The sequence below is a fragment of the Perca fluviatilis genome, chromosome 19 (assembly GCF_010015445.1).
Source record: "Perca fluviatilis chromosome 19, GENO_Pfluv_1.0, whole genome shotgun sequence".
Taxonomy (NCBI): Eukaryota; Metazoa; Chordata; class Actinopteri; order Perciformes; family Percidae; genus Perca; species Perca fluviatilis.
Genome location: NC_053130.1, coordinates 16,112,240 through 16,136,473, shown reverse-complemented (window position 1 = coordinate 16,136,473; position 24,234 = coordinate 16,112,240). Strand labels below are relative to the sequence as shown.

At 40.5% G+C, this 24,234-nt stretch overlaps 1 protein-coding gene across 1 annotated transcript in view; it reads right to left on the bottom strand.

Annotated features, from left to right (window-relative positions):
• Positions 1–6,806: 6,806 nt before the first annotated feature.
• Positions 6,807–24,234, bottom strand: part of lrmda (leucine rich melanocyte differentiation associated) — a 216,906-nt gene continuing 199,478 nt past the window's right edge. The window contains exon 7 of the mRNA XM_039784726.1: positions 6,807–7,699. Coding sequence (XP_039640660.1) covers positions 7,620–7,699 — 80 coding nt within the window. The 3' untranslated portion in view covers positions 6,807–7,619. The remainder of the gene's footprint in view (positions 7,700–24,234) is intronic.

Sequence of the window (24,234 nt, the reverse complement as noted above, 5' to 3'; positions counted from 1 at the left end):
GTGCTGTTGGCATTAAATCACCATATGCATATTTAAAATGGTGAATGATTTGTAGCTGTAATTTGTTGTGAGAACAACTCTGCTTTTACACAACTTCCAGCACATACATTATTGTATAAATACAAAGACAAATAACTTTTTTTATGACATTTTGTTCAGACATTCATGGTCTAGTGCCACCAAAATGTTAACAGTTACTTTGGTTTGTGACCAAATACAGTACCTGCAACTAATGACATTCCCATCAGACTTAGCTGTACTTTGTGTTAAATGCTAATCAGCAAATCTTAGCATGCTAACACTCTAAACTAAGATGGTGAATATGGTAAAGAGTGTACCTGCTAAACATCGGCATTTGAACATTGCTATTGCGAGCAGGTTATTTTAACATGTTGCAACTGCTAGCTGTAGACTTGTTATAATATCAAAGAACTGATTTGCATTTTTAATTCTTAATAATATATTTAACAAAACTGTTAATTTACTGCCAATATTGAGTTTTTCACTTTTATCTGAAGCTTCACATAAAGCCATATCCACTAGACTGTTATTTCATTGATTGAATTTTTTTAATGTGATGGGTTTTTGAGTCCATATTTACCTTTGTTGTTGCAGAAATTCAACAGTTTTAGACAAAGCGTTTGATCCCAGTTGGGTCCTCAAATTCGCTGCCTTTTTGAAACAATTTTTTTTCCCAAATGACAATTATGTGCATTACATCAATTTCATATATTACAAGTAGCCAAGTTGCTATAGTACAGAAGACAAGGAAAGTCAATACGCCTCTTTTAAATGCTCCACACACAGAGAGGACAAATACTGTATACTTAAAACATGAGCTCCCTACCACTGACCACCAATATTACTCCCATAAAAGCCAATATTGGCTGCAGTAAATATCTGCTCTCCTTCGGAGTATTCATGATTCAAGGATTTAATTTGTGCAAAGCCATACCCCGTGGGAGGTGGGCTGGATCTCCATGTCTTTAAGAATGGCCCCAGAACAGATCTCCCTCACCTTTTCCTCACAATTAGTCACAGCCGTGTGTCAAAAAATGGACTGCCTCTGTATGTCACTGTCACCGGCCAAGGCCAAGTTGAGCAGTTTGAGAGGCTTCCCTCCGGAGGACCCTATACTGTAGATAAGATCGGAGCGCCACAGGAAATACCACCAAGTCTGACACGCAACATAACACACTCCTCCCTCAGGTCACACCGCTGTGGGGCCCATAAAGTGTGTATTCAAATCAAATGTATAAACATTGTTTACAGTTCAAAGAGATTCATGGGGCATATTCTCTTGCGTTTTGAAGTGTAATTTCTGCATCCACTAAGCTTCCCATGGTGATCCAGAATGGCAGTCACATATACTGCAGCAGCCAGTTGCATGATAGAGTGCGATATCAATGGTAGTTACACATCACTTAGCTCAATGTACAGTACACTGTTTGTTCAAATATTCTTTTGTGCCTCAACAGAGTCATACAGAATCGCCCATGTGAGAAAATCACCCGTCTCTCCTGAGGGCTTTTTCTAGTTCTTGTTCATGTTCAATTGTCAGATAAACATGCACAAACGCACATATACACCATATATACTCAATCCGCATCTCCACCCTCAGGACCTGAAAGAAAAAAGAAGTAAATGCCAATATTTCCAGAAATTTCCTTTGGAATGTTTGTCAAGTGTGTAAAATCAATGGCTGATGATTTGTGTCATGTTGCTCTAGGGCCCTGGGCATGAACATTCAAATGCCAACATTGCATGTCCTCTGCCTTACCATTCAGTATAATTACAATATGTTGCCTGCCAAATGAATATAGTTGTTGTTTTAAATATGCAGATAAAGCAATAAAAGAGAAAGTGTCTCTCTTAATATACATCAGATAACACGCAGCATTTGGAAAGTATTGAATTGTATGTGTTTCTTATATGTAAATGTGTTATTGTTAAAAGAAAATTTAGAGAAAGTGATTCAGGAACAAAGAGTCCAAATTTCACTCCAAAAATTGCATCAAACAATGTTTCACTTCAAAACAAAAACAAAACAAAAACATGTTGCATTGTTGTTGTACAATATTTAGCACTGACACTGACAATAATTAATATTCATGAGAATGCAACTTTGCAGCCCCTCAGGATGGTTAAATTAATTATGCTAACAGGGTCATTTAACTGCTTTATTCAAAGCAAGCAATTCTCGTGCAATAAATGACACAATAATTACACACACAATCTAACAAGACGACAGTGACAAGTTGTGGAGTGACACACTAATCTCCATAAAGTACAAAGAATACATTTATATACACACACACACACACACACACACACACACACACACACACACACACACACACACACACACACACACACACACACACACACACAGAAAAACGGAAGTCAAATCCATACAGGCAAGATGAAAGATCAACAAAACCCAGCTAACAGTTTTACATCCGCTGCAGCTTCTCTCTCTATGAGTAGTAAATATGATTTGTTACCACATGTTATTATTTAGCGTTATTCATCTTCTCTGTCAGTGCACACAGAGGGGTAATAGAAATGCCAGCAAGGTGGCTGATTTACTTAGTAAAATTTTCATCTCAAGGCTTGTGAGGCATGATTGGAGTCTGTAAGAGTAACGGGAAATCATACATTATGTAGGCGAATCTGACTCGACCTTGAGACTTCTCAGCACAGGCCATATATTACCAACAGAGCGACCTTCCCATTCCGAAGATACATCTGATGTGTTTAAGGCTGTTTTACAATGCATTAGGAGGGCTTTACATGTGCTGAGCTCACTTTATTTGCTCATACATTTCACAGGAAGAGTTTAGTGTCAGCCTGATGGGGACCATTCACAGTGACTGAGTCACTTGTCGAGACAAATGAGCCCGTAGAAACCGACAGAGGCGGTGGATAATAAGCATTTCAAAGCAGCTTCCCACTTTTCCCTTTTTATTTCCCTTCAATATACAACACATTTACTATTCAGTGAACCCTTGATGATTCCACCTCATCGTGTGTTCTCACCTGCTGCGATTGATTGACCTGCATCTTGAAGACAGAGAATGGATATAATTTTTCCCACCGAGTGATGGGGCATCAGGATCAATATTCTCACTGTTGGTTAAGCTTTTGCAACCTTTAGAATATCAGCTCCAATCGATCTCTCTCACATAATTGTCTGTATTTTCAAATCAAGTTTTTTTTTCTTTTGTATGCCAATGACATTTGGAATGCCTCAAGGTCTTGTTATGTGACCCGTTGAAATAGTCGAGGTAAAGGGCACAAAACACAGATTCATTAGCATGTAACATTTATTGTGCATGTCTCCCTCTTTCTATTTTTCACCCCTGCACTATAAACATGTGGGGAGAGTGAGGCCATTGTGTATTTCCATATAAAAAGCCCCATAATTATAGAGTGGCGGGGGGGGGGGTTGGGTGAAGACGGTTGTTCCCCTTATCGGAGGAAATGATAAGGGAGTACCAGGCCCTGTGAAAGAACAGAGTCCATTTTGACATAATTGGCAGTGGAATTATTTATGACATTAATTGCCACATTATCGACTGGCTGTCAGCTCCTGTGTCAGTCTGTCCATCTTTCTTAGTAGAAAGAGCCAGCTCAGCCTGGTGCTCCACTGACAAGCTAATTACTACAGCACAACCCGGAATGACAAATGTTACTCATCTAAGACCGGGCCCGGAAATAAGGCCCCCCAAGCTTCTCTGGATCAACTGAGACTGCAGTGTGCTGCCAAAAGTCTTCAGGTGCAGGAGGAAAATAGTTTGTATGTCAGACAGAAAGAGAGAAAGAGAGGGATGGAGGAAGGGAGAGAGCTTTCTAGAGCCAGAGGGACAGTTAAATCTAAATCTCACCCCATCCTGTTTGCTGCTCTGCTATCAGTGGCTAGTTGTCACTCATAAAGACAAGTCTCTTTTTTCTCCCTCTGCCTCCTTGTAAATTTGCATTAGCTCATGCCAATCAGTCATCAGGCTGTGGGCTGATACGTAGTGACGGGGTGAGTGGTCCTTAGTTCCTTTGACAGTGAGTCACGCACTAGTGTGCCTTTTGGGGAGGTGAATTGTGCTGTGCCACCAATGTATTATCCAGCTCAGTGATTACAAAATATGTAAATACGTTTTAACATACTCCAAATCTGAAAATATTGTCACAATTGTTTGTAAAGAAAGTAGTGTATCCACAATATACAAATTAGCTTAGTATTCTTTCTCTTTACTGTTGTGTACTAACAGGAAATTAAATAATAATTTTACATTTAAATATTTCCAAAGATAACAGCAATTTTTCTCCTTGAGCATTCTCGACATCGTATGCATTTTGGTAGTTTTTCAATAGGTTTACTATTTCCTTATGCATTGCATTGTTGGACAGATGTGTCCATAAACAGCACCCTCAACACATATTAGTATCATAATAATCAAATTATAATTAGTATGTATTATAAAATCAAATTACAATTTATACTTTTACAAAATGATACTTTAAAATGTTTACTATTTGGTTTTATTAAGATATTACTAGTCTATATCCTTCACGTTCTACTTCCAGGATTGCTCCGGTGCTACAGGAAATTCCGCTGGATGCATGTATTTTTCGTTTCCTTCCGCTTTCTTTGTGTTGTAATTTTAAATTCTGTGAATTTATGAGGTCTATTGTTGACTGCTCCTCAGATATCTGCATGGTAAATTGAGACATCTAGCTGTCCAATCTGAGTTTTCTCTCGCACTTTGCAACTATTTTGCAGCGGCTCTGTGCAGCATTTAGCACCGCCCATGACAATTCTGATTGGTGTAAAGAAATGGCCTTAAACCAGAGCACATTTTCCTCCCATCCCCGAATGCTGTATGGAGTAGCCAGACTCTCCTTCAGCGTGCTTTGAAGGAGGGTCTATGATAGTACTAACAAATTAGAGGCAACAGCCAAAAGTCAATACAGACATTGTGCAGAGACATCCAGCTGTGGCTCACTCAAGCATGGATACACACAGAAATGATGTAGGTACAGTAATACCTTCTCATGCACACACACACACACACACACAGTGGCTAGTAGAGGAGCCTGCAGGGCTACTATAGCAGAATGTCACTGATCTGCTCTGATGAAGTGGTGTGCCATTTGTCCAGCCAGGAAGTTCCCAAGGAGCAGCAGCAGTGACAGAGCTGAGGGTCAAGGAGGGCATCGCCTACAGGTAGATAGCCGTAGCTCACACCTTAATTAATCTACTCATCCCCTCACATGCACAAAGGCGCATGTCAAGCATATGTCAACCCGCACTCCCCGCCCATCCCATAATGCAGTTTGTGTTGATGTGGCAGCTCAGGATGCGTCCCTGACGAGGATAGAAAGTGACACACACCAAACTCGGTGTGTCCCCCAGCCAGCTACGGTGGCTCGGGGCCTGTCAATTCCAGCTCTGTCAGTGGCACTGGCTCAATGGCAGTGCCTGTGACACATGTCACAAAGTTTTAAATGTCTGCTCTTTTCAGCAGGATGGCTGGGCTCGCGCCGCAGCCAGGGGAAGGATGACATTTTGTGTCGTGCGGGGGGGAACTTGTTGTGGCTCCCCTCTTCCTACCTCCTCTGGCTGTCAGCCCTAGTTTCCTCTGAGCATATCAAAACACAGACAAATAAACCTTGTCATTTTGAAACGCCGGCACTAGTGACCAGGCTCCTGAACGGCATGTCAGCTGGAATATGGTCACACAGTCGTGTAGGAAGTGATGTATAAGCTCAGGCAAGTGAGCAGGCATACTCTCACATGCACACAATCTTTAAGATAATAGAAATAAGAAATAAACAGACATAGTGAACAAACATCACATGAGGCTATCTCTGACCTTTCCTTCATCGTCTGTGGATGATTGATGCGTGGGACTGAAGCTCAACATGGCTTCTTTCAAATCCCAAATACAGCAAGCGTCTCCTTTCAATCTCATCACCATGCTTTATTCAGCTACTTCACATCTAAAGGATGTGTTCAAGCCTAATGATTTGCCCTGAGATGTGTCAGTCAGGGACATCTTTTTAACCATTCTTGAAGTTGTAATGATGAGTAACATAGGGCTATTCAAAATGCTGATTGGCTCTTTTGGCTTAATACAGGAAACAATAGATCAATGTGATACACATTTGATCATCAGGAAAGCAGTGTATTGTGGTGGCAGAGGAAATTGATGTGAAGGAACAAGAGTTCTTTGATAAAGCTTATAGTTAGGGCTGGCTTGAGACTTGATTTGACACTATAAATAAAATTGAATTGAGTACCCTTAGCCCTGCATTAATTTGACAATAGACACGTTAGTTTAATCACTTGAAGTCATCCCGCTAATATAATTTTATATCAGATCACATACATCCCATTATTCATGTCAAAAATATAGATTGGAAGGTTGCCTGGACAACTTTAAATATGATGCTAAAAGATGGCAGCATTTTATCTTGTGTTGTTGTTGTTGATGTGATAAGGTATTAAATATAATAATAAACAAATTACTGTAAAACCACAGTGATCATAAAAGTATTATCGAATGTAAAAAAAAAATAAAAAAAAAACATGCATTTCAACACTAAAACTGTTGAGACAATATTCCATTAGATGCAATTTTCTAAATATTATTATACTTTGTTTGCAATGCATCACAAAACAATGCAAATAATGAAGGGAATATTTCAGTATGATGTAGTTAACTGGTTGAAGACACAATGGCAGAAAAATGCAAAACAACATGAGAAAATGACACCTTTACCCATAACGATATACCTGGAATGCATACTTGGTTACAACTCTGTCCTTTATTAAAGCTGGTATTGGAATGTTTTTGACATTAAAAGCTGCATTTGATAAATCTTTACACATGTGCTAACATATACAGACTTGAAACAGAAACGGACCGAATCATTGCTCAGCTAACAGACAACAAGATACACTGATCATGGATCAAGTTTGGACTAAAAAGCTTAGGGATGTTTAACCAGGCTGTATAAACCTTGTTCTGTCAAACTCTTTGCAATGTCTTATGTTTTAAACAGCAGTTATATGTGTGTGTGTGTGTGTGTGTGTGTGTGTGTGTGTGTAAAAGAGAGAATGAGAGAGATGAGTCCATGTCAGGCCCCAGGTGTGTGACCGTCACCCCTTTCACCCTTGATTAGTGGCAGTAGTGGATGGGTGATCCATCATGGCTGTCAAAGAAAAGGATGCAATTGGCTAAAAGAAAGAGAAAGAGACTGTCCTTGTGTGTGTGTGTGTGTGTTGTGTGTGTGTGTCTGGAGTTGTGCGGTTGCTGATGCTTAGAGGTAATCATGTCAGTGGGAGTGCCATCTCTGACTCTGAGCTGGAAGCAGGGAGGCAAAAGCAGACCCAGCTCAGCAAAGGAGGCCGTAACTATGGGGCTAGGATACGACCTTAAAAAACAACATTCCCCTTACATAACAAAATCTTTTGATGAAGTTTGAATATTTTCCAGTTGGAGATTAGGTGACTCAAATATCACAAGTGCTTTTAATGAAGAGAGATTGATTTGATCCTCTTTCGTTCTGTTAACATTCCTTGTCACCCATGTCCCTCTTTGTGCCTGACCAGCTGTCCATCAGAGTTGGTCGTTTCGGATGAATCTGTTGCCTTCTGAGTGCTTGCCATAGTAGATGTAGCGACACTTGGCGAATACTCCTAAAAACAGAGTGAGAGAGAGTCAAATGAGGTGTGGGTCATGCTTGTAGTTTTCAAAATAAACAAGAAAACATTTATTATTAAAAATTGGGAAAATAATTATCAATTTGAATGGAATGACCTCATTGTCTGACTGGATTAGTACTGTATTTCTTGGAATATTTCAGTGACAGACAGATAAACTACATACCAACTTGGCATATGCCGATCTGTAATTTCCTGATCACAGAAATACTTGCCATATTCACATATATAATGTTGTACAATGTTTGAGTTATAGATGAGCAGTAGTGCTCCCAACCTGTTGGGCGAGACCCTCACAAGGGATCTACAAACTGATGTAACCACAGAATGAAACCAATGCAGGTTTCAAGACATGCAAAACAAAGTGTTAACATTTTATGAGGTAGTAACTCAAGGACACAGATGTATCGTTTCAGCAGAGGTGGGTAGAGTAGTCAAAAATTGTACTCAAGTAAAAGTACTGTTACTTCAGAATAATATGAATCAAGTACAAGTAAAAAGTAGTCATCCAAATAATTACTTGAGTAAGAGTAAAAAAGTGGTGGGCTTGGTGAAAAAACTACTCAGGTACTGAGTAACTGTTGAGTAACGTCTGATTTATTTTTTAACATAAGCATTCAATCAGACAGACAAAAATACAAAATATTCATCTTTAGGCAAATAATAGTTCATCCAATCAATTAAATACATACAAATTCATTAATTAATTACAAAATAGCTTAAATTAAAATAATCCAGGTAAATTCAAGTACTTAAAAAATAAAATCAATAAAATAATAATAAATAAAAAATAAATAAGCACGAGTAACACAAATTTCCAAACCTTTATACTTTTTTACCAGGCTCTGCAGGCAGAACTAGAACAAGGTAATGTAGCTGCTGTTTCACACTTTTACTAAGGTAAACATGCTTTCAATATGAGGCCAGGGGTGTTCCTCCTCGTCTGGGTCTGCCGACGGTTGATTCTGACATTTTTGTTTTGCTAAGACTGTAAAGCTAACCCATCCCGCCGGACTCAAGTAAAAGTAAAAAGTATAGTGAGTTAAAACTACTCCTAGAAGTATAATTTTTTCAAAAACTTACTCAAGTAAATGTAACGGAGTAAATGTAACTCGTTACTACCCACCTCTGCATTTCAGTGAGAAACGTTCAATGTAAACATGTTTGTTTACTACTGTACAAAAACTCCACAGGTAAGGACTGAACTGTAGGGGACGAGAGGTGGTGCTGTGAAGGACGAGCATCTTGTTCCAGAGAAAGACCAGTGTGGCCTTGGGGCAGAGTCCTGACAGCAACAGGCTCACAGCCACCACCCATCACAGCAAGTCATTATTCAATTATCAGCATGCAAGGTATTTCCGTATGTACACGTAATAGGCTAATAAAACACACTAGATAATACTGATCCATTTTTGAGAGTTGAGAACTAAGACTAATACTAAGATGTGTAATACAGACTCTACAGTATGAACAGTATAAGTTAAGCAAAGGTGAGCTCATTTACAGAAATAATTTAACCAGAATCCTGAAAAAGAAGCCACATGCATTCTATGCAGCCCAGAGAAGGAATCCAAGATGACCGGCAGTGCTTTCTTGTTGTAGTGAGAGGTGTTGCCGTCCAGTGAAACGGCTGCCCAGAGCTCTCTGACAGGTCTGCTCTGACTGTGATGTCACAGGGCTCCTACTGCCACTTGATGAATGTGGCGGGCTGCAGCAGTGTCACCTCTCACCAAATGAGGCAAGGACAAGTGGCATTAGTGCTGTCAATGATCCTATGACAGCAGAACAGATACAGCTTTCGCCAGGCTTTCTAAATAGACATCAAGTGTATTATAGGAGTAAGGGGGCCGGGCCAAAGACAGGGCAAGAAAGGAGAGACTTATGGGAGAGGCGGGGTCGCAGAGGGATGAGGGAAGCTCCAAGCGCTAAGTCCAATCACATAATCCAAAGAGACATTGTCATGGGCGGGGAGAGAGTGGCAACTAAGTGACAGAAAGCAGAGACAGGGACAGAGATACTGGTGCCATATTAGTGCCAAGCATATTCTGATGCCACCCTCAATTCTAACCAAACCTGACACATCGCTCTCGTTCCCCCACTCTCTGTGACTCTTCAAAGTAGGCTCCACCAAGTCGCACACACACACATGCGCACATATACAGTACAGACGCACACACGCACACACACACACACACACACACACACACACACACACACACACACACACACACACACACACACACACACACACCAGTCCCTTGCAGCAGTAGTGGGTGTTCTGTCAGGCGGAGGAGCAGTACAGCAGCAGCCCACAGGCCCGAGGATAAGCTCAGTCAATCTAAATCTGGACTTTGTAGTGGAGCAGTGCTCATTTCCCTCATAGCCCAGCTACTTGAGGTGATCCAAACACTGAAGTGTGAGGAGCTGTCACCTCCGATAACATCCGGGACCAGCTCCATGCATGCCTGCTCCCCCGGTGTGTGAGGGGTACATATACGTGTGTGTGTGCTTCTCTGACAGTGAGGAGATTGGGGCGGGGAGGGGGTGAATTTCAGCTGCCGTGATTTGCCTGGGGATATAGGTGCCACGGCTGGAGACTGGGCTTGACACCACAGGACTCGGGGTGTCTCACAGCGCTCTGATCATATGGGCACCGGGGCCTTTCACATATTCACAGCTTACCCGGCAAGAAACTCACTCTCTCCAGGAGTGGGGCCCTTAAAGAGATTACCCACTGAGGTACCAGAACCAAGACTCCTATGAGACATTACCTAGAGGGGATATATTTGTAGGTTGCAACCAAAGCCTTTCAGAGATAACCTTCACAGATGAAGGAACTAAAGCTAAAGGCCCCTCAAGCCTTCACACTCTGCTGAGCTCGTCACTAGCCCGTGGGAACTGAGGAGGATTGGAAGGGAACACATTCTGAGATTCTCCAGCACCAATCAGAAAGCTGTGGCAATGTGTGACCTGTAACTCTCCAACAGTGCTTTAAACAAAAAGCTATATCTGTGATCAAAGGAGAAATGGAAGAGTAAATTAGAGGAAAGAGCAGTACAAAGAACAGAGTTGAGGTCCCAGTGGGTGAAAAAGTCCCAGAATGTGTGTCTTAATTTTCTGTGCAACCTGGCTCAAGCTCTGGATACCTTTCAGCACTACATTAAACAGTGTGGTTTGTGCATAAACACACTCCAGTTCGCTGTGTTCCCTTCACAGCGAGAGCCTGCTCTTATTATGAGAGAAACCAAGAGAAAGATGGGGTGGTTAGAGACCCAGAAGAGAATAACTAAGCCAAACTCGCTCTTACATAACGCCTTCTAAGGCCACGCTCACGCCTGTGGGGTTCCGCCTGATGAACAGATACTTAATAACAAGTGGTTCAGTGACAAACCCAGTAGTCTACAATATCCTCTGTGTATCCTAAGCCATGGATGAACACACTTGAATCAACACCCACACTCTCAGCCATAGACACATTATCGCAAACCCATACACACTTTCATCTCATGCACACAGATATAGCACACAGTGAGAACAGTGGGAGAAGCCATTAAAGTGACAGATTAACAAAGTGATGTGGAGGCTACTGTTTCCATCATGCCCTGGTGGAGGAACAATCAGGCCTTTGTTCTACATATGTCACATGGCACCTTGTTGTTTTTAAGGGGAGTAGTTAAAGCTCTTGTCTTTATTAAAAGACCGTACAGTCTGCATCTTGTATCTTCCTCTTGGTGAATGTTGTAGTGTAAGTTCATTGTCAGACAGTCTGGTCTTTTCAGAGCTGATTACCCAAAGCATGTGTCCTCTCTACAGGGGCTTGATAGGCCATTCTGCCACAGTGTGAGTAAGCCAGCTGTACAAAGCCTCCTATGTACAGTGCTTGAATATCAAATTAACACATATGGTAACAAAAGTATTTTTTCGTGTGTGAATATATCATTTTTCTATATAAAGTATAAGGCCACTAAACCAATCCCTGCAGACAACGGAGGACTCCAGATCTGGCAAAAGTCGCAATCTGTGATGCCTTTAAATTGAATGCCTTGTTGTACTAAATCACCATGATATATAAACAGAAGATTACAAGTTGTTGATCAATACAGTGTCAGTCAGTAGTTCCTGAGATTTCAAAGTGCCTAGCTGCAGCAGTCCAGCTCATGCTCTTGGTTACATATTTCCTTAACTAAACGGTCACCTGGGTATCTAAGCAGATTTATTTCTCCTTAAAATGTGTTTCCACTGGATACTTTGTACATACATTTTCAAGGACACTTAATATCAAAATACTTTAAAATTTAGTAGAAAGACTAAATTCTGTCTAATTTCGTCCTAGATAGATAGCAGAAGAGTATCTTTCCAAGATAGCATCTGTTCCAGGTCTCAGTTCCACAGTATATTTTTTCATAGTGGGGTCTTTAATGTTTTTCTAGAAAGCCGAAAAATCTGTGTGTAAGTTCATACTTTGAAAACATTGATAAACTTTAGTAAACAGGAGCACACAGCATATCAAGCACATAATATATTGCTTCTGAAGTACTACTTCATTTGATTCATTACATACTGCTGTAGCCACCAGGCAATGTCTTTCAAATAATAATAATAATAATAATAATAATAATAATAATAATAATAGCCAGGACAGTATGTTGTGGAGATCTACATAGTTTTCTAATTTAAATTTCTCTTTGACGGTTTAAGACATGCTATCAACTGACAAAGTCAAGGTACAGTTTCAGGTGCAGAAGCAAATCTAAAGTAGAAATCATAATGACAATAATAATAATGACAACATCAACAAAAACAACAATGCTTTCTGGTTTGTCATCACTCTAAAATAGACAGTGAGGCGACATATTGATCTTTAAGATTATTATTATTGTTTAGTACAAGTCTTCTGTTTGGGATTCCTAGCCATATAAACTCACATTGCCTGCTTCACAACTATGCATTTAATCAACACGCACGCACGCACGCACGCACGCACGCACGCACGCACGCACGCACGCCCCCCCCCCCCCCCCCCCCACACACTCACACACACACACACACACACACACACACACACACACACACACACACACACACACACACACACACACACAAAGAGAGAGAGTCAGAGAGAGGAGGGAGATGGAGTGGGTTTAATGATTGTTCCCTGCATAAAATCAGCTTGACTCTTTTCAAGGGCCATCAATATGTCACAGAAAGACACATCCGACGATGTAGCTTTTAACATCAAGGTTATCTATTCTTGGCATGAATCCACTCCCTCCACTCCTGTAGTCTCCTTTTCATCTATCCTCCTCTCAACTGCTTCCACTCTGTCTTTCTGCTTCTCTACACTCTTTACTCTCTTATTTGCTTTCTTTGATTCCTCTGTTTCACTCTCTATATTTTTCTCCTCCTCTGCTTTTTTGTCCCACCCTCTAGTTTGGCCACTTAGCCGAACAATTCCATCAGTGCTGCCATCCATCAGGGAAAAAATGCAATGAGAAAAAAAGCCAATTAACAAGGCAATTACACTTTCTATATTATCTCCAAGGGCTGAAATAACACTGCCGGGCAGGTGGGGGATGGGGTCAGATGGAGCTGGGGCAAGCATCCATGAGAGTTGGTGCGAGAGTGACTTATGAGCTTGGGCCATAGGCTGCTGTGAGCCAGGGCTATTATTGTGGACACGATCCATCTCCGGCTGTCCTTTTATCAGTTCAGCCCAACGTCATGAGATGGAGTCACCACCTCCTCTCTATAGGGAGGCCTGCAGATAGATAATCCCCCTGCGTCCCATAAACCAACGGCCAGTGGACTGTGATTCAGCCTACTGAGAGGCGGGCTGGCACACACAGGACATTGCCACAGAGTGAAATTATATTGTTTCACTTAGTATTGGTATGCTGGATATGTATGTCAGTGTGTGTAGGTTTGCTAGTTTGTATTTTTTCTTAAAAGTACCTGTTAAATATTTGTGGGACTATGCATTTTCTCTATGCTTGATTTCACAGTCAGGATGGCGGAGGCCAATCAAATGCCCAATGAAATCATTTATGTGACTAAAGCTGGGCTCAATTTGGCCAAAAGATGCCAGCAGAAATGGAATGCGAGGCTGAGTTCATGCAGGACATATTCGCTCCAGAAATGTTCTTCCACACGCCATCCAGCTGCTTCTCAACAGTAAAATGCATGACAGAAATACAGAAATAAACTATAAATACTGGCTAAACTTAACAATGTTCTCCAGCAGGCAAAGCAGCATCCAATGCTTCCTGAATGTTGTCTTTGTAAGAACAATGTTGGCAGTTTATTGTACTTTTGGTTACACTTTACTTGAAGGTATCTACATAAGAGTGACATGACACTGTCATGAACATGTCATAAACATTATAAACAAGCCATAAACGTTTATGACATAATGCTTCTTTTAGTAAGTGTCATTCGTTTTCTGTCATGACAAGTTATGGTTAGGGTTCATGTGTCATGACTGTGTCATGACAGTGTCATGTGTTCATGACAGTGTCATGTCACTCTTCTGTAGATACCTTCAAGTAAAGCAGGGGTCTTCAACATTTTTTAGGCCAAGGACCCCTTAGCTGAAAGAGAGACCGAGCAGGGACCCCCCACTACAAATATTGTATAACAATGTAGTTGCATATTAAACTGGGACAGATGAAAATGGATACATGGATATAATATATTATTTAAACATCATGTTTTAATGTTGAACATACGCATGCAAGGAAAAGTAAGTAAGCTTTAAGGTAAACTTAATCTGTGGATGGCTACTATAATGGCTACTTACTTAGTAAGCGTATCACCAGTGACTACGTTTACAAGCTGTCAATTTTCGGGTTATGGTCGGGTTAAGGTCACTATTCGGGTTTCTGAAACATTCGGAATAACCCGTTTACATGCGTGAGCAGAGAGAGTTACTCCTGTATACATGGAATTTGTAATCAATTGGCAATATCCTGACGTAAACGGCGACGCACGGTTAGCGTCTGGACGTAGCTTACGGACAACCTTAAGACGCAATAACTTTTCGGTCACCTTCTTATAAATCTCACTATCTCGGTACTTTCTGTCGTCAACAAAAGACATTATATTCATGGTTTTCACCACACTAATAAAGAAATTGGTTTCCTCCTCGCTCCAAAAGTGTGGTGCTGTGCTGCGTCTCGCCATGTTTACCTCTACTTCTTGTTTACTTCCGGTAAGCCGATACGCGTTTACATGACCAAAATTTCGGGTTAGAAAAGGGGTAACCCAGGTAGCATATTCGGGTTTTTAAAAACCGGAATATGAGCATATTCGGGTTTTTGCCGGTGTTTACATGGCCGTGCGCGACCAGGTTATTGCTATTATTCCGGTTTTGAACGGGTTATTGGCTGCATGTAAACGTAGTCAATGTTGTGTAAATGAAATGTTTGTTTTTGTACGAATAGGCAGATTCATCTTTGCTTATAATATGTCGGATTCATGGGAACGTATATTTTCATTTTAATTTAAAAAACAAACAAACTTTCAAATAATATACAACAATCTACAAACAATATTTTGGCGCCCCCCCTGCAGTAACTCTGAGGACCCCCTAGGGCTCACGGACCCCCTGCTGAAGATCTCTGAAGTAAAGTGTTACCAAACAAACACCTACTGTGTATTTTTCTGGAGTATTTCACTGTAATTCCCATGTAGTGAACGGAGATAGTCACACTGCTCTATGTGAACAAACCTCAATAGGGAAAAGAACCACAGTGGTTGCTCCACCAGAGTATGTACCTACCTATTTATCTATCTAAAAAGCTTCTGTTGTATTACTGTTTTTAACATTTTCTATCACTTTTTTTACTTAATTTTCTGTTTTACTAGGGTTTTTTTGTACTGAAAACAGTGTGCTATAATGTTTTGTGATGGAAGAAAAAAAGTAATCCACACATTTCTTATACTATCGTCAACAAAGAAAACGTGATTTATTACTTTAAACTGTGACCTAGAATAATGATTCTACTGTGATGCAAACTTTTCTTTTACATCATACATTTTATTTAAATGATTATATGCTTAGATTGTGTTGAAAGATAGTGCTATGTATTTATGCCATTAAAATTAACTATGATGCCACATGTGGTGGTGTTAATAGTGAAAATAGTTGCATTTTGAAAAGGTGAATTCATTGTTATTAACTGCAAAGAAGTATAAAAACAAATTACAGATACAATATATGTATATACAGTATATGTGTGTATGTGGAAGTGAAGAAGAGAGAGTAGTACTGAAAAAAGAGCAAAATGGAAAATGAAAGAAAAATATTGATGGCACCAACATAAGGACCCTCTTATTATCATTTTTATGATGCATTTTCCTCACAAAAGAAATGAAGACTTAATATGACATGCTGAAACTAAATCCATCTTTACTCCATCTTTACTAATAGACTCCCTTGTCAATAAGTTAACAATTCTAACAGCTGAGGTGTCACCCATCTCTCGTGGGTCTCAAACAAAAGTCCCGTGCGTAACTTTGAAAATTAAAGTGACATTTGTCCTGTCCCAATAAAAAATATTTACTCCATTACACATAAATAGCTGTCATTATGATACATGCCCTGGGCTCGGGCCTTCCCGGTTCCCCTTCTGGCTGTTTACTGCGGCCAAACAACTGCAGCGCCTGCATGTTCTCAACTTCAGCATATTGATTAAACTTTTAAATAGCTGCCATATAACCCTGGGACATCAGGAAGATTAATTTGCGTCAATGTTCATCTGTAATTCATTAGCCATTTATACTCTCCACATCCACACAGGGAAATGCGCCCCATTTTTCACTCAGGCAGAGGCTGGGGAGAAGGTAGAGAGAAAGAGGGATGGAAGGAGGGCAGGAGACAGGAAGGAGGGGATTATACTGTGTACAACAGAAGTACTCTAACGAGCCAAGAGTGCATAGCACGGCATGTAGGACAGTAAAACATCCAGCATGAATACTAAAAAATACACACTTATATACAGTATATGGTACCCACAATTAGCTATCAATTCCTGAGATGATTATAATTTGCAGTAATAGTCTTGGCTTAACAAGCCCCCATAATGAGATGCCTTTCCATCAACCTGGAGAAACATAACAGTTGCTTTCTCAGTTGACGTTTGATGAGTCTCTGACGTCAGACTTTCCAAATACTTGCCTGCCATGTTGTATACTTCCTGTCAGTCAGTCAGTGGTTAGTCTGTCACCCATTCAAACATCATGTTTCTCGACCACGGTAATGCATACAAACATATTCTTGAGCTTTAATTCATTGTGATGTATTGTGTTTTTGCTTCCATTGTTGGAGCGAACTTTTATTTAATTTTACTTCAGAGACCGAGAGAGATTTAGGAACTGTGTGCAACTTGGGTAAGAACAACACACTCATTCACGCACGCATGCACGCATGCACGCACACACACACACACACACACACACACACACACACACACACACACACACACACACACACACAAAACACACACACACACACACAAAGCCAACAATGGTTAAAAAAATAAGAGGGAGAGAGTGTGTGAGTGGGAGGTGGAGAGTTGAAAGATTTGCTATTGCCATAGGCTGAAAGGCTGTCAGGAGGAGGTTGCGGGGTCGTGGCTCAACCAGCTCTAATCAATACTAGTTTGATTTTGCCACATGATTCTTCTTAAACACATTCTGTACGTTTTTATATTATATTTAATTAAAGTATAGACAAAAACATAATTAATCATTAGACATGCAATGGATCACATACAGTACCGTATGTATCGGCAACTTTGGTTTACATCTGAAAAATAACAATCCATCACTGTCAGTTCACTAAATGGCTATCATCAAACACTTTAAATTGAGGATGGCATTATTCATTGATGGGTGAATTACAGTTATAACCAGATAAATGCCTATCAGTCTTTGTACTTCCAACTTATGAGGATGAGAAGGAAATTGAATTCTGGGGCACATAAATTTTGACTGAAGAAAGAGATTACCGTTGTGGGGGGAGGGGTGGGGTGTCGTAATGAAAAAAAAAAATTTAAATTAATTTCAGTGACATTTATTCCACATAGAGCCAGTAGAGAACACTGGTTACAGTAGCTCTGGAGTCGGAAGATAAGAGGAGGGTTGTTTAAGGCGGGGGACTGAGACAGTTTACAAAGTCCTAAGTCCCCTTAGAGCGCCTTTCTCAAAGCATCCACTATCATCAAGCCAACTCACTGACAACACCTTGCATACAACAAAACTCTCTCCTGCAAGCACAATAATGACAAGTTAGTTATTTACTGCTAGAGTTATTGAAAGGGTTCATCTACCCTTAAGGGCACATGAAACCACTAATGACGCCAGTAATCACAAGTGCTCATTTTCTCCGTCAACATGTGGATCACAAATCACCACACATGCACACCACACCGCCTGACACTGATCGATTGTGTTCTTCATTACACCCAGGATTTGTAATTAAAAGAAAAGCACAGATAAGTGGTTCAAACCTCTGACCGAAATAGAAAGAAAAAGTGAAAATCGCAATTAGAGGTTTGGCTGTGTTCGGTAATGGTGCCGTTAATAAGAGCAGCTAGTGAGTCACTCAATGAAGGTTTAATCACTGGGACAGGATTCAATAACAAAAGAGCATAATATTAATCACCAGAGAGTGATAACTTCACCGTTCATCTCTTTGACATTGGAGGAAGGGATGAATTAATGATGCTCTCCATCCGAACACATTAAATAATAATTATCAGGCAAAACAGCATGAAAGGGACTGCATAATGAACCCCATTGTCAGGTCAATTACAACCACATAAAACTGTTCAAAGGGAAGTAGCTTGTTACTAGATAGCCATGCAAGAAATAACAGCAGTGTCTTTATCAGTGGAAGGTGCTAGGTGACCTATTCCCTCTGATAACAGGGCTTAAAATGTTTTTAAGGGGTTGAAATACAGTTTATACTTAGAGGGCACCAAAACTCTGTCGAGCTGAACAAGCCTACTGTAAAGAGCTTGAGGCGTTCAGCGTGGAACACATTGGAAATTGGTAAGCAAAAGATAAATGACGTGACAATGACAGTGTTTTGCCGGCTCTAAAGCAATGTCAGTCGCTAAGTGCCATGTTAACTAAACTCAACCACATAGACAATGATGGACTTCACGCATCAGTGGACAAAATGGCACCTCGCTACCTGTCAGTGACAATTTCCATCAAATCAAAGATGGCCAGAAAATTTAGCCACGAGAGGAACTGCTGCTTGAGTTTTACACATGCATAAAAACATGCACGGATAATAAAGCATTGTGAAGTGTTTTTTTCCTTCATCACACCATAAAATTGACAATGGTTGTTTCATAAAGCTTTTGACTTTCACTCGGCACCATGTGCATCAGGTTGTCCTCTAGCTGCTGTTCTTGAGCTAGACATCAATTACCGCATGGCTGCTACCACTCTGAGACACTTTCTTAAACAAACAGCCTGGCACCTCCAGCATGACACATATCAATACTAATCTGACGTCTTGTTCCACAGTCGTTCCCCTCAGACCCTGGCTGGCTGCACCTGCCTGACCGGAGTGCCCATGGTTGGCTGTAGTCCTTCACACTTTCCTACCCTGCAGACATCAAACACTTATTACTCCCCATCCTGGCCCTGCTAACTGACTGGTCTGTCTGGGCCACACAGGGACCCCATTATTAGAGTCATTTCAGTGCCCATCCTGACGCCTGTTAGGCAGTTCTCTACCTGGGGCTCCTGCTCCCTGCCTGCCCGACTGAGTGCCTGGCCAGCCAAACAGTGATTGGACATGACATGGTGACAGAAAACAGGGGAGAAGGGCTATAGAAATAAAAGAACAGAGATGGCAAGAGTGAGGCGGACAGAGATGGGGAGAGAGGAAGGTGGGTATGTTAGCCAGGGCCCTTGTGGCATAGGGTGTGCCCATCAACACGGATGAGCGTTAGCCAAGAGCTGCATGTCACAATGATGGAGGGGCTGGATCACTCACATCAGAGCTTCATCTGACTGGAAGATATCAATCTCCAGGCCTAATCCAATAGGACATGGTAAAATATCCTTTAACATTGCTCTCCGACCCTGCCTTTTGAGTCCCCTGCTTCTGTCTCTCTCGCAGCTGTAAATGTGTGTAACCTTCATTGTTGGACCTCAATCGACCACACTCATTTTCACATCTCATTTCCTCTGTCTCTAGCACTGACAGTCAAATTATGATGGACAAAACAGTACCTTGACACATGGCATTTAGCACGATTTTTCCACTATAAGTGGCAAAAAAAAAAAGGAAAGACAAAATGTGCAGAACACTACCAGATCTGTGCAGCGTCAATATCAGGGATTCTACATTTACAGTATGTTTAGAAACAGGGTACTGAGGAAGCAAGGTTTCTTTTAGGTTTATTAGTTAATGCATATGTGAATATACAATATGTACTCATTAACTTATTCCTGTAACTGCTTCTTACTTGACAAGCCTTAACAATCACTTTAATGTATTCATTTATTTATATTTATTGTATTTCCAGCATGTATATACTGTATACTTTATGTTGGCATTATATTGGCTTTAGAACATCTTATCAACGTACTGCAGTTGAAAATGATCGGATTGCCCAACACTGGCACATTTACAGAAAAGTTGATTAATGTGTGGTTCATACAAATATACAAAAAATACAGTTTTTTTGTATTAGCCTGATGTGCTTACTGGTAAAATTATTTCAAACGGTTCTAAATTATTTACAGAAAAAGTCTACAAATATTGTAATTTCTTTAGAAATAAGGTTGAAGTGATGAAAAATTTATTTTGGGTGACATCATATGCTGCTCAAAATTATTGTGTCAAATTACATGCCGTCATTTCCTGCCAGAACTTAAAAAAATGAACCCACAGTAGCCAATCAGATGCGAGGCTAAGGTGATAGTAGGTTTGTGTTGTGTGTAATATTTCATACCCCTCTGGCCTCCCTGTGCCTCATTCAGACAGATGGCTCCACTGTTACTCTACTTCTCTTAATTAATATGACATATCCCCTGTTCATATGCAGAGAGTGAGGGAGGGGACATAGAGATAGAGGTATGAGGGAATGATTAACTGTGGATCTGTCCCTCATTGTGAGAAATGATCTTGCCTCCTCTGCTCTCCCCAGTCCTCCCTCCCACCTCTCTTAATTTCCGTCTCCCTCACTCCCTTCTCTGTGTCTCTCTTTGGCTCAATTCATGTCTTTCTGCGCCCTCCCCTCTCTTTCTCTTTTGCCCTATCTCTGTCTCCCTCTCTCTTGCGCTCTCCTCTCCTCTCCCCCTGACACTCTCGGACTGTCCCCAGCCCCCTGCACATCTCTTGACAGGTAGAATAATAACGCTCGTACATCACTGCCCCGAAAAGTCCAATAACCTAAATCTTCACTTGCCACACACCCCGGGACTCAATTACTTTATTGACATGTAATCTTCATAAGGGGAGAAATATTGAGCATGTAAGGTCAGCCGGTTATGAAGACATATTATCATATTATCTGCATGAGGGTTGTAGGGGCTAGGACCTGACAAAGCTAATTATAATGGTACATGTTTCAGAGCTCAGAGCGTATTATCTGCTTGGCTGCTTGGTTGAGCCACAGCTGAGGTATAGAGGAGACGGGGATGAGATTTCAAACCTAATAGGGGCTGGATGTCATCTCAGGGCATGGGAATTAATGAAGCCAAATATTATCGACTGCACATCACAGCACTAATATCCTTGATTTGCTCATTGTATTTGTCAGGATTACCTTGCCATAATCTAATAGCTAACAGCATATCACAATACAAGCTGACCAAGGAGGCAATTTCCAAAACTGTATAATAACAAATAAAATACCATTCCTTCAAGTGTCCTATATAAAGTGCAATAAGATGTTAGTGCTATAGCTTGAGCTGTTACTCAGCTAAAATGTCACAATGGGTTAGCGATGGTAGGAAGGACAGATGCCCATGGCTGTGTTATCGCTTCTCTCCCAAGGTTATCTTAATATCATCCTTTCTATTCAGCTATTACAATCTACTGCCTGCTACATCGAGCAAAACAATAACACAGGCAACGGTACAGCATATTCTAAAGTAGATGTACCCTTATAAAACAATGGATTCACTCTTTACCATGAGGGTATAATGCAAAGGAGAAAAAATTTAACCAAGCTCATTATTTTAACCAGAAACACATGGACATGGATCAGAGGGCACAAAACAAACACTTGGCTAGCCCTGAGACATTGCATCTCAGGGTCACAGTGTGCAAACAAAGAATCCCACCGCCAGACATGTGAACATGTTCATTTCACTTAATCCAATTTCATGCCTATGCCCCCATCTCTGCTATCCAACTGTCCAATTCCTTCGCTCACAACTGCTCCTGCAGAAGATGCCTAAAATGGTGTGGAGCGGTTGGCCAGCGATGTCAAAGGTCATGTGTTAACACTTGCTAATGGTGTCAAATGGAGAGACATATTTTCACTTTCTTTTTCGAGGGTCTCCAGGCACTCAGCACTCCAAAGAATGGAAATGTTCTATTGATTTACACAAAAATAATTAGTTTTTATTTTCAAAGTTTTTAGTTTTTAAATGACATTTGACTGTACTGAGTCCTATGTTCTTCTGCATTTTTTTCATGAAGCACATATATAATAGCAGTACATAACACTCAAGCACATACTCTCAACAAATACCACATACTGTATACAAATGAACATTTCAAAAATTACATCTTTCTGAGCGAATATGATATGGTTTGATGGCTACCAATTCTGAAGGTTTAGTTTTGAGTATTTCTGTCCTAAGGGAGGGGAAGGAAGGAAATAGCCTTTTAAATCACAACAATCTGGGATAAGTTCATATGTTGGACCAAAATGACTCAGTCAATCCAATCATCTTGCGTTGCAGTGACATAACATGCCAGAAACTATCTGCGAATCAAATTATGATGGTGAAATAACTTGTCCGCTCACATCATCATGACAGAGAGACCTGCTCCGTCTGTTTAAAGTGACTTCAGCAAATCAAAGTGACAGATTAAAAGGTTGTTTTGGACTTCTTAGCATTTCAGTGACCTCGATCTTTTCATTCTGTTTTAGCTGGAAAGATTCCACTACAAACCATAAAAGACCTGCTACTTCCTGTAACCGAGGCTCCCCTTTATATTTTCAGAGAGATAAAATGCATGTCAGTTCAACAAAATAGCACTGACAATCATTTCAAGTTGACCTTCTGGACTTTAAGACAGGGCAAGACAAGCTGACCCATACGTTTGCGACACTGTGTCTGTGTTTGGTGAAGATCAAATGTTGTTCATTCAGTTTGATAGTGAGTGTAAAGTAAATAGAAGCACTGGAATCCCAGCGTATAGGATAATAGCCTTGTCTTTTCTTTACAAGCAAAAAATCCAATGCAATGAATAATCTAAATGGCACTTAATGTGAGATATGCTGATACTCTGACAATAGTTTGTGTTCAGACATCACAGCTTACTGTCTCCCAATTGTATATTGATGCCGAGGCAGTTGACAATAAATCAGTGGATTCACCAGTGAGTGAGAAAACAGTTTAGACAATGGCCCAATGGAGCTTACCGTAATTGACAGATGAGTTCAGCTCTTTCCGCCACAATAGCTTTGGAGCATTGAAGGTACCTGGGAATGAGTGTGTGAGTGTGTGTGTGTGTGTGTGTGTGTGATACCAGCATAATTATTAATGACTATTTAGGACTTAAAAACCTCAAACCTCTATAAATGTTCAATGCAACATCTGTCCCATAGAACTTGAAATTATAACTATGCTTTAGAAGACAATTACGGTTTATCACAATTATTTTCATAGTTTATCCATCATTATGGATAATAGTAACATTATATCTGGGAACGTGGCAACTTAGCTACAAAAATGTCAGACGGAGCAAGAAATATGAGCAGTCAAACTATCACAAAGGTCCTAAAAACCAGGTTAGCTGTTGAGAGGAGAAAATGAAAGCAGTAAAATTATGAACCGAACTGTATGTTGTAAACATCCATCACAGTTTCTAGACCGACTTCATTGTTGACCTACTTACTTGCCTTTATCTTACCTTTAAGATTTCCTGTGCAATAAAACATTTCAGCCCCACTCAGCTTTGGTTTTACCCACCTAAAAAAGTGATTAAGTTAATCTGGCTAAACGGTTGCCTTGTTTAAAAGCTGTCTGAATCCCCTGTCACTCAAGATTTTTGCTCCGCGGTGCTGCTGAGTTCCTAGATAACAGCAATTACTTTGGTGAGTACAATGTTGTCATAACAATCAGAAATACTCTGCCAAAACTACAAAAGTAAAACTGAGATCATTTTTGAATTTCTAGGCAAAGCTAAGTCTGTGATTCTTAAATGTATGTGATTATGAGAATTTGGAGTTGCCTATTTTTTAAGACAAATGTGTGCTGTCATTACTATGGCGATACACAAGCATCTGCATGTTTGTGTTCATATA